The 11,511-nt window shown below is 43.5% G+C and overlaps 3 protein-coding genes across 7 annotated transcripts; 1 reads left to right on the top strand and 2 right to left on the bottom strand.

Annotated features, from left to right (window-relative positions):
* The first annotated feature begins 307 nt into the window (after positions 1-307).
* LOC115665324 (uncharacterized) lies at positions 308-2,360 on the top strand. Its single transcript, XM_030587198.2, has 3 exons — positions 308-1,199; positions 1,281-1,526; positions 1,923-2,360. The coding sequence occupies exons 1-3, from the start codon at positions 405-407 to the stop codon at positions 2,055-2,057; spliced, it is 1,176 nt and encodes a 391-aa protein (XP_030443058.2). The 5' UTR covers positions 308-404; the 3' UTR covers positions 2,058-2,360.
* Positions 2,361-3,439: 1,079 nt separating this feature from the next.
* On the bottom strand, positions 3,440-6,378 carry LOC115665325 (heavy metal-associated isoprenylated plant protein 41-like). Of its 4 annotated transcripts, none has more exons than XM_056317066.1 (4): positions 6,026-6,378; positions 5,109-5,307; positions 4,259-4,616; positions 3,440-4,030 (listed from the first exon to the last, which is right to left on the bottom strand). In XM_056317066.1, exons 1-4 carry the CDS (start codon positions 6,240-6,242, stop codon positions 3,848-3,850), a joined length of 957 nt encoding a protein of 318 aa, XP_056173041.1. In that variant the 5' UTR covers positions 6,243-6,378; the 3' UTR covers positions 3,440-3,847. The 4 variants fall into 4 exon arrangements, with proteins under 4 accessions (XP_056173041.1, XP_030443059.1, XP_056173040.1 ...); XM_056317067.1 differs by having other exon boundaries at positions 3,969-4,109; XM_030587199.2 differs by having other exon boundaries at positions 3,440-4,616.
* A 780-nt stretch (positions 6,379-7,158) lies between these two features.
* LOC115665326 (uncharacterized) lies at positions 7,159-11,034 on the bottom strand. Of its 2 annotated transcripts, none has more exons than XM_056317069.1 (4): positions 10,241-11,034; positions 10,009-10,092; positions 9,101-9,281; positions 7,159-8,030 (listed from the first exon to the last, which is right to left on the bottom strand). In XM_056317069.1, exons 1-4 carry the CDS (start codon positions 10,252-10,254, stop codon positions 7,761-7,763), a joined length of 549 nt encoding a protein of 182 aa, XP_056173044.1. In that variant the 5' UTR covers positions 10,255-11,034; the 3' UTR covers positions 7,159-7,760. The 2 variants fall into 2 exon arrangements, with proteins under 2 accessions (XP_056173044.1, XP_056173043.1); XM_056317068.1 differs by having other exon boundaries at positions 10,245-11,034.
* Positions 11,035-11,511: the final 477 nt, after the last annotated feature.

Genomic DNA, 11,511 nt, shown 5'->3' with positions numbered 1-11,511 from the left:
TTGTTCACGTCAGCGATTTTCGGCCAAAATTGACCAGATATACTTAATTTGTACAAATGCAAAATGTTTATGATTAAATTGACCCAATTAAAATGTTTTGAACCGAATTGGTACAAATGTAATAAGTTTTAGACTTTTTTTTTATACTTTTTCCCCTTATGATTCTAAACGAGAGAGTTTATGGTCAAATTACTTCGGACTTTCTTTTGGGGGTCAGAAAAAATTACTTTAGGACTTCACCCCACGACCGCAGCATCTCGAAGGTTATCTAAAAACATGCTACAACACTCTCTGTAATGAATAATGGATATGATCATTTGGGCCTGTCTTCCCTATAAAAAAACAGGGTACAAAAGCCAATTTCTCGGACCCCGGCACGACCTGTCCGGAGGCACCCGGAGCAAATGAAGCCGACGCTGAGGCCGAGCCTCACCCGCGCATGGCCATGGATCCTCGCCTCCAACTTCTCCACCTTCTTCTCTCCACTCCCTCCTCCTCCTCTTACTCGGGCTCTCCACATCACTCCAATTCGCCACCGTCACATTCACTCTTCTCTATCTCCTCCGCCGCCGCCGCTAGCTTCTTCTTCTTCCCCTTCGCTGCTCCCACTGTTTCTGAGGCCACCCAAGTACACGACCACCGTCTCGGACCTCCTAGAATGGCACTCTTGGGCCAAATCTCTCGCCGCCTCTGTCGGGTCCTCCTTCGAGGACTCCGACAACGGCCCGGACTCCGCTCTCCTCTGTAGGGAGCTCAGCTGGCTGATGGAAGACGTCCTCGACGGGTTCGACCCTTCATTGATGCGCAAAGCCGTCGCGAGCGACGACCCAGATGTCATCATTAGCTTGAAAGCCGATGTCCAGGAGCTCTACAGTTTATGGAAGCAGAGGATCGAGGAGAGAAGGCCTTTTCAGTATGTAGTCGGGTGCGAGCATTGGAGGGACTTGATTCTGTGCGTTCGAGAAGGGGTCTTGATCCCGAGGCCCGAGACCGAGATCGTTGTGGATTTGGTGGTTGATGTGATTTCGAAAGACCAAGGATTGAGAGAGGGTTTGTGGGCTGATTTGGGAACTGGTAGTGGCGCTATTGCTATTGGAATTGCCAAGATCTTGGGAAATTATGGAAGAGTTATCGCAACGGATTTGAGCCCTTTCGCTGTTCCAGTTGCTTCCTTTAATGTGGAAAGATATAGCTTGCAGGTCTGTATGGTCGACATATATAAATAGAGAGAGCATGGAATGGGGTATGTTTTCATTTGGTTTAAGTTTATGTGAAAGCAGGACAAAATTGAGGTGAGGGAAGGTTCTTGGTTGGAACCTTTGAAGGACGTTGAAGGAAAAGTCGCAGGTCTTGTGAGCAATCCGCCTTATATTCCAAGTGTAGACATAAGTGGCTTACAAGCCGAAGTTGGGAGGCATGAACCGAGGCTTGCCCTGGATGGTGGTGCTGAGGGTATGGATGATCTTCTCCATCTGTGTAATGGGGCTGCTTCAATGTTGAAACCTGGTGGTTTCTTTGCTTTTGAGGTACTCCTTTTCATTGAATCTCCACTATCATCTTAACGTGCTAAACTTGGTACACTTGGAGGCACACCGACTTATTCATCTCTGGGGACTTGTTTGATGAGTTAAATTTAGCTCTTCTTTTGGGGCAGATTAGAAGTCGCCGTGATTATCATGCACTTATGGTGGTTAGTCTATGTGAATGTAGCCATAGGCTTGATCATACTTGAATAGCCGATACATAAGCATTCTAGTCTAGGATAATACTTTAAACTTGGTCTGTCAAGGCTGAAAAGCTGGGAAACATCCCAAATGTCCATGGTTCATCGAAGGAAAAAGAGCTGTTATTTTCAGTTATTAGCTCCATATTGTTGTCATTGTCCTCATTATCCAATCTGACTTAATTATCATCTTATGCAGACAAACGGAGAAAAACAGTGCAAGTTTCTTGTAGATTACATGCAAAATCAATTACCAGGAAGCTTTTGCAATGTCGATACAGTATCTGATTTTGCTGGTATTCAGAGATTTGTTACTGGGTTCCGAAATCGATGATCAGCGGTTGTCCTACCGTATTTCCATCCATCATTCAGGAAAGAAAGCAAATAGATGAGTATGCGCTTTGAACTTGCTTACTCTCTGGTCATTGTTTTCTTGTTTTCCTAGGCCCCATTTTGCGACACTTGATCGCTGTTGTGAATTTGCTTTTGCAAGTGTAGCATGTCAATCTTGCCCATATGATCATTAATCCCTTAGTTAGCTTTGTGGTTTAACATACACAATTAATTCTACTGTGTATTATTTTGGCAATCATCACATTTATACCTACAGCTATAAACAGCGTAATAATTTCTGTTCTGAAGGTTGCGCATGTGCATGTATGAGAAGCTACTAGCTCATGGGAAGCGCAGCATCGGGGGGGCTCGACTGTCTGACCCTGATTGTCTCATTAAGTAGAATTCTCTCCGACAGCTTGTTATGAACATGCCAGTTATGCCGTTCAGTGTCAGATCACTCCATCTAGGGTCATCAACAGCACTAACTTAGTCATTCGAAATCATCTTAACTTGTTTACATGATCATTTATTAGAATCTCCCTTTTAAGGTTTTCAGGTGACAAGATGATATTGTTGATATATGTAGCACTGCTGAAGTACAACAGAATGCCTATGCTTACTCCCAACTCTTTGAACCAAAGCTGATCCATGTTCTTCATCCATCGTGCGTGTGTTGCCGTTCTCAGGGTGGTTTCAATTTCTTGAGATGCCTCCCAACAGTTAATGATGCATCAGCTCCCAAAGCAGTCCCTGGGACAACGTGTGCTGCTGCTTCATCCATCTTGTCTTTTATGCCACTTATGTAAACTAGATACACAGCCTTAAAGAAAAGCGTGGTCCTACTCCTGTCCTTCAATTACTATAGAGGTTTGTTCCAGCGTGAATATCGAAAGTAACAACCCCATCTGGTAAAAGACGAAAGCAAGGACGATGGCAAATGGCATCGTGTTTTCTAAATGTTGGGTAACAATTAACAGGAGGTGTATCTTTAGAGCAACACAATTGCAGCTATTTAAATTTGATGATGAAGAGATATACGACGGCATGCTCTCCTAGGACTTAAGAAAATGGACTTCTGCCATGTCCTAGGGATTCGTGGATCCCAGAGTAGTGCTACGAATTGTGTAAGGTACTTTGTTATAGTAATGAAAGATCACTGGGTTGCTTGGTGACTTGATTATTTAAACGACACATTATCTTTGAGATAATGATTTTGCCTCGTCCTACAACCCATTTCACTTGTTTTGGAGAGCATATGAGAACAAGGCTTGCTACCGTAAAATTAGTTAGCTTAATTTTTAAGTGGCATCAAATACCCTAAATTAAAATGTTGAATCCTTAACCTTTTGACATTCACAACTAGCCCGTTCGCAAGTAGGATAAATCAAACGAAGCGCCAATCATGGCAAAATAAAAATTGGAACACAAACGTCAAGATACAGGAGTCCAAAGTCAACCATTTGTTCCCGACCTTAAAAAGGGGGTAGGTTTAACACCCATGAACATTCTTTGCTCTAGTTGGAGAACGGGGCTTGAAATTGCTCCGACAAATATTTAAACACACAGAAATCTGTCCAGGTCTTGAACTCAGCTTAAACGTCCGAATTTGGTGGCGTCATAAGAAATTCAGAACTTTCCAGCCCATACAAAAACAGATTTCAAAGGATTCTACCATTTACCAGCGCCGTCCGCATAACCTCTGTACAAAAACAGATTCCAAAATATTCTATCCCCGACCAGCATTGATGATCTCTGCGTAGCCTGCGTGCATAAGGGGAGTGCGATCAGTCACGGCCTTCCAAAAGAATCTACGAGCCTCCTCAAGTACTCCAGATGTTGGGGATCTTGGAAAAGATACAGGTCACCAACAGACCTTCTTCTTTCTACATCTGCATAATGTTGTTCGGGGGCAAGACCAGGCAGAGGGACCAAGCGAAACCCTGCATCATAACATGTGCTATGTGGTATCTCCTGCACAATGTTTCGGTAATTAGCACCAATCCCTCCATCTTCGTTCCTGAAATTCATTCCCAACTCTATATGTCTATTCCTGGGTAACGGAACATGGGTCATTGAGCGTGGCAGCAACTGCTCCAGTATCCGCATCACGTTCTCATAAATTCGCTCAAGTCCTACATGCACCTGAACTGATCTCCCATAAATTAGTGGAATCTCTACAGGCATCTGAACTGGACTCACATAAATTTGCCGACATTCTGCATGAATTGCATTGTTGTGCGTCATTGACTCTCCCAACACTTCCCTAGCTTTCTCCTTAGCTCCAGGGTAGAACCTGAACTTGAAGGTACTGCAAGGCCCCAGAGGAAAGAGTTCATCACATCTCGAACCATCTCCGCGCTTGTGGTGATATCCTGGATAATTCTTGCTTTCAAAAGCTGTCTGATCAATCAATTTCAGAGAATTCCGAGATGCAAGTTCCTCCAGATTCCAATGGCAATATGGAGCTTCGGTCTTGTGGCTTACATGCACTTCACCATCAGCACGAAGCATTTGGCTTGCGTTCCAAAAGAAGCCATACATAAGTTTCCTATGCATGCTGTATATGAACAATCACCATGAAACACATCAATACCGGTCCACACTTTATTCCCAAGGAGCATATTTTCAGGATTGGGCACATATGAGCCTCACATATGTAAGTTGATCTCCATCTACTATAAAAGCCAAAACTCCACCATCAAATTCTAAGGCATGGAAGGGGAAAACTCTACCATGAGGACTCTGCAAATTAACCAACTCACGTGAAATCCTTTTCTTCTTCTAGATTTCCATCCACGGTGCTCTAGAGGGATACTAACCATTTCAAAATTTGGAATAATATTGCAATAGAGAGCCCACTGCTGATACTAGTTTCAGAAAAAATATTATACCTGCTGTTCTTTGGAAAAAAAGAAAAAGAAAAGAAAAGGTGGTGCTGCAACAAAGTAAGAATATGATGATGCATTACCCACACTGTGGATGAAAAGATATTGAATGGTAATAGTCTAATAGATTATAGATAAGCATGGAGAAACATGAGGCACTTTACTTGATCAACTGCACGTTGTCTTCCTTTCCATGGAACCCCGCATGAGGGAAGTTGAAGATGATTCGATCGAACTTCCGCACTCTCAAATCTGCATTGTATTTCATTCTGGTGGCATCCACTCTATACAACAAGGAAGCTCCCCGCTTATTTAATTTCCCCAAATTTGATTTTGCTTTCTTATACTTCCTGATCAAGGCATCTGTCGGGTATGACACAAGCTTATATAAATTAAAACCACATGGCCAGTCCAATTAGTCTTTTTTTCTTTTTTTTCTGAATCACATGTTCCTGTCACATAAGGCTAGGAACGAGAGAAAAAAAAAAAGACATAGCGATACTTGAACCAGGGCTAGCAGCATGAGAAAGGTAAAGAAAACTAGTTTGTAATGCTTATATCACCTGGCAACCTGAATCATCAGTGCACTTGACATGGCATCATTCACACTACTTCCATTCAATATAAATCGGTGAGTGATACTATGTCAGCGTTTCACGTAATATAAGACTTCCTCGTGGCCATATGATTGGTTAGGAAAAGGTTACTCCTACCAACAACACCAAGTAGAGTCGATATCACAGCATTTTTTAGTCTCAGTCCCGACTTCTATTCCAGACAAGAAGGCGAAGCAAGAGAAACCAGTAACGTCACAAGAGCAAGAATTTGTCCTGCTACAAGACCCACCTTCCATTCCTTCCACAAAAAAACTGACTTGCGCATTTCACAACCACCTAACACCGAAACAGACCATCTATACTCAAATAACTTGACCCGTGCATAAGAAAACGTGCTTGATCAGTCGATCGCTCCCACAAAAACACATGCCCTAGAGAACCAACAGTAAGATTACACTCACGCATACATAAACCGGGTCCGATACAAGGGCAGAATTGTCAGCATCATGGTAAGCACTACGCACCATAATGGTCGAGGGAAGTGGCGGTCACATTGGAGGCAGAGCCAAAAGCCGAGGCCAAACTCGACGAGAAAGAGAAGTCGCCTTCGCCCACCAACAGTATCTGATGATGTGAGGCATAGTGTCTCAGCCATTTCTTCCTCCATCCCTCTATTTCTTCTTCTCCCTCGTCGTCATTTTCACTTCCAAGTCGTGTCCTTTCGCTCCCCTCCACCACCATCGTAGCAAACCTTCCCTCTGCGGTAACTAGACACGGGCCTTCTGTAAGCAGAGCATTGTCGTCATCGACACCACTGTCTAAAAAGCGTCTTTCTTTTGCTTTTTGCTCTCTCCCTTACGAGGGCGATGCCTGATGCGCATTTGGAAAGGAAAGGAATTCAACTTTGATAAAGAACGCTTGCTTATTCCTTAATTTACGACAATGCCACTGATTAGACGTTGGATCTTTTTCAAGTATTGGAACTAGGAGTGGGGTAGCCGTGCCTGGGCCTTGGCCTGTTTGATATTTGGCCCAGATGATTTTTTTGGGTTGGGCCCATAGGCCCAATGGTCAAAATTAGAAGAGAGAGATTTCAGTGACCCTTTACCCAACGGCCGGCCGGGCGGGAGAGAGAACAAATTCATTTCTACAAATTGACCTCATTCATCACATTTTCCACCATCCTACATGTTACCGTAAGATTCCCACGCCTCCTCCTTTTGATCAGACTCAGACATGGTAAGCTTCACAAGAATCCATCTCTACCTTACAGAAGGGGAAAAGCCGGAAGGGCGACAGGCAATGACAGACCTTATAAACTCTTCTCCAGCCCTAAGAATTCATGATTTCTAGTCTGACGATATGAAATCAGGAATAAAAAATGTAAAACATTTGGGGTATCCCTGAATCAAAACTTTTCTCCAGAAACTTACCGGTTGCTACTTCAACAAAAAACAGCGCCATGGATGCAGAAGTGAACATAGACTGACTTGTTCACATCAAAAAGTTCGAAAAAATTGCAATACCAGCATTCGATATAGACAGGTCTAGCTTACCCATGGCACGGGACAGCCGCACCAAGCAGATCACCAAGCTTGTGATGAAAAGCTCACCAACTAAATCTGGTTGGAACCAATAAAATCTCAAATCGGTCACATTCAATCAATGGATGTTTCAATTTCTAAATGTTTCCCAACAGTTTAAAGCTGTTACATCCAAGACCATAACTGAACCTGAAGTAGGTGTGACAAAGCTACACGATGCCTTCTACAAACACTTGGGTACATCTCCCCTTCCAGTATGAGTATCTGGATATTCAAAGAGAGGATGTAGCCACAATAGACCTATTGGGAGAGCAATTTTTTTTAGGAGAACCTGTGCTACAACTTAAATAAGCAAAGATTGCTTGAATAATGTACAACAGACACAAATCAGTTTTGCCCTCTGACTTGACCTCAAAATATTCCCCGTGCTCAAAAGGGACTCGACAAAACTGACATTGCGAAGCAAAGGGAATGCCGTAGATATGACCTAAATCTATTTACACGATAACAGAAGAAAGCAGTTGCTCAACTCCAGGACCTCAATTCCATTCACCTCATCCTCGATGAGTTTGGACAGGCGGCTGGTCAAACATAACATGCTTTGGGTACATCAGACACCTCACCATATTCTCTGCCAATGTAATCCTGGTCCTGTGATATCTCAGCTCCGAGGAGCATAGAAAGAACTTGGCCAATTCTATGCTTGGTCCGCCATTCATGATGAAGCTCTTCTCCATTGCTTCTTACCCTTCAACTGGTGCAACTTGAACGGACTCCAGCTCTTTCTGCGTTTGGAAGTCTCACAGAAGAGGCCAGAGGCCAGGGCTTGCTGAAGCCATAACTCGAATTCTTCCTCTTCATCCACCATCTCTGCATCCAGATCCCATTGATACCTACTTGAGTTACATCGCTGTGATTTCCTTTCCAAGCCAACCATATTCACATGGAAGCTTGGACGATGAGTGTTGGGCCGACAAGCCATACCCTGCGTGGATACAACCATGATGAGGACAACTGTAAAATGCCCTTCCAAAAGACTGATACGACATTGTTAGGCATTCGGGTACATTCAAGTCCAATTACAAGGAAGTTCGAAACCCATCAAAAGCAACAAAGAGGAAGAAAAAATTTCAACTGAGAATAACTGCGGTGTTTCTTGCTACTTGGCAAATTATAGAAACAGTTTTTATGGAGGTAAATGCTGAAAATGGAGAATCCTAGTTGTTATGATCTGGCAAGGAGCTTATTGTAAGGATTAGAAATAATGTCCAGGAGTACAAAGATAACTGTTTTGATCTTTGTCCCCCTACTTCGCTACATGAATGACTGATAAAAAAATGAAAAGAATCAAAACTCCAACAAATAAACAAGCTCCCCACGAAGCACAAGACTTGTCAAGTTCTTCCGCAGGCGATTTTGCAAAGTCGGTAAAATCCTTACTAAATCATTCTTTTCCCTGTAAATGCCATACTCAGAACAAAACCGCACCATCTAATGCAATTTGTAATGTAAAGAGATGTTTGCTAGGATGATCAGGTACAAGTCAATATAACTCACTTCAGAACCACTCAAGAAGAGGCATAGCAAATTAAAATTTCACATCCAGCTTCATTTCTCAATGCTCCCTTGGCAAGTTTAATGACATGAAGATTCTAAAGCAACGGCCAAAATCACTTTCCTATTGAATAAACTATAAAAGTGAGAATCGAGCATCTTACTAGAGTTAAAAATGGCAGTAAACATAAATGGAATAGGCATATCCTTGATCCATGACAGCAGTCGCACCTTAGAGTTCGTAAATGCACAGAAATTGAGTAAAAAAGCATTCATCAGTGTATGTGATGGATACATATCACAGGAATGGTAATACAGTAAGTATCCAAGCATTTGAGAAATGTCTACTGATGTTTCTTTTTCACCTAGTTCTTTTTCCTATTGGTGATAAAGCCTTGTCCTTCATTGGTTCAAACTCCTAAAGGATAATAATGTTTAAGAATTTTCTATCACACTAGTTTGCCGACGGGCGAATGAACTAAATGGCGAGGAAGCACTGACCTGGCAGATGGTCCATTCTGACACATCAAAGATCTTGCTTTCGGCACAGACAAAAGCGCGTGGTATTTCCACCAGCAGGACAGAAGGAAACTGCCTAAGTAAAATGACTAGCACATCCGTACAAAAAAGGAGCAATGACTCCGATTTCATTTGGCAATGATCGAATGAACTTCCAGTGCCCCTGGTATCAGTGAGAAAGAATGCTTCATGAATCAATAGGTGAAGAAGTAAACTTTTTTGTTGTAATGACAATGAATATAGCATACACGGAGATCATACACGTCCAAATGCAGTCTGACTCAAGTGGCATGCATGTTTTAGGAAAAGGGGAAATAATGGGGATAGAGGTCACCCTTGTGAGTTGTTCCAACCGATATGTAAACTTTCACTAGCTAAGAAAACCAAAAATGCGCTTAAAGAAAACTCTTTCCAGGTTACAGATGAAATGAATTTTGTTCTGTTGATTTGTTCGAGCATTCAGGAAAAAGAATATTGGATACATTCTTTTTTCAATAGTATTTATGAGAAAAGGAAGGACAAGGTCCTGGGTTCAAACTCGCCCATCGGTGATTTAAGTAGGGGGTCGTGGTGGTGGGATGCTGCGCTAGCCCCCCTCGAGGACTAGTCGGGCATCATCGCTGGTTTGAGCCTTATCTCGCCGGCCGCGCGGACACCTCGGTTATCAAAAAAAAAATTATGATATGCGAATACATGCTAGAAAGCAGAGATAACACAGAAGAAAGGCTCATCGGGAATTTTATCTTGGAGATTGGGCTATAATGTAAAACAATTCACATGACAAATGCCAGAAGAACAGTACATAATTGAGGCCCCACCATATATTCGCTAATGACCAATGGATAAGGAATAGCACATCAAGCGTTTCAGGCTGATTGCAAGTGTGCTACCTTTTGAGGCCTATTAAAGACCAATGAGCCCTAGTATTCAACCCATCCATCCCCATCTTTGGCTGGATGATGTTGGCAACAATCCTGATACAGGAAAAAGTAATTCACACAAATTAAGAAATGACGCGCATTATATGTTTTCTACTCTTTGCATTTTCTAAGTTGACAGATTTTGCTTTGAGAGAAATTTAGAGAAAAGAAGCAATGGAGGTAGAGCAAATGAGAAGAGGACCTACCTGAGACCATCTAGCATTGGTCTTACTCCTATTGGTACACTCCCATACATGAGAGTTTCCACACTTTGTGCACTGTATACTTGCCATTTCTTCAACTTTGATAGGATCAGCCTCTATGACCTCCACCTCATATTCGTTACAGATCATCTTCACCATTTCCTTGTCCAAAGTTTGCACCCCATCTGGCTTAATTCCTTTTGAATACAAAAGTCCAAGGATTTCACCTTCGCTTGTGGCCAAGCTGTAGGCCAAGTCCTCTATCAACATACCCTGTTCCCCAACCTCAAGAATTTCCACTTTCAATGGAGCAGCTTCTTTGGCTGCCTGGAGTCTAGCTGCCTTCCTACTTGCTTTACTCCACTTCCTACCCTTCCTCGCACTAGCTGCACCTGGAATGGAGACATTTAGTTCTGATGTCTCCTCATCTGGAATCTCGTCATGGACCATTCTCCTCCGTCCACCTGCTGATGCATTCTTCTTCCGATACTCATCTTTCAACTTGCCGGGGGCAGGCCCCTTTGAGGGCTTTGTAGCGGCTAAAACTGCTTGAGCTATGAGAGGGTCGACAACTGGTTTCTTGGAAGCAAACTTATCTATCAAGATTGGCTTCCTTTCTTTAGTTGTTACTGGAGCATCAACATCGTCGACAGTCGACGATTTCGGAGCTGCCCCAACATCCTTCAAGATTACAGGTTTCTTTGGTGTAGGTGGTGGAGCCACAGAAGGCTTGGCCTGTAATTTAGGTTGCGGTCTTAAAGGGTATGATCATTTGGGCCTGTCTTCCCTATAAAAACACGGCCTAATTAAAAAAAAAACCCTCAACTTTATACTTTGTCTCAATTATATTATGAACTTTTTTTTGTCTTAAGAAAAACCTCAAACTTTTATCCGAGTCCCAAATCTGCCCTCCCGTTACAATTCCGTCCAATTAACGTCAGAAAAAAACAAAAACAAAAACAAAAACAGAACCGGCAGCTGCGGTGGTGCCAAGCCATCACCGGTGGCCGCCGGAAAGGAGCGACGGCCCTCGCCTGGGCCTTCCCGAAGGCTGGCGACCCTCGCCGGCCCGAGCAAGTCGCCGGCGAGGGCGTCCAGCCCCCGATCTGGGGGAGGGCGCGACCCTCGCCCCAGATCGGGGGCTGCACGCCCTCGCCGCGTGACTCGCCCGGGGCCGGCGAGGGTCGCCGGCCTTCAGGAAGGCCCAGGCGAGGGCCATCATTCCTTCCCAGCGGCTGTGGCGACGGCCACCGGCGAAGAATTGGCCACC

This window comes from Syzygium oleosum, unplaced genomic scaffold (assembly GCF_021117445.2).
Source record: "Syzygium oleosum isolate NSW1041296 unplaced genomic scaffold, Sole_v2.1 Sole_v2.13, whole genome shotgun sequence".
Classification (NCBI taxonomy): domain Eukaryota; kingdom Viridiplantae; phylum Streptophyta; class Magnoliopsida; order Myrtales; family Myrtaceae; genus Syzygium; species Syzygium oleosum.
Note: the sequence above shows the minus strand (reverse complement) of the source record. Positions and strands in the feature narration are given on the sequence as shown.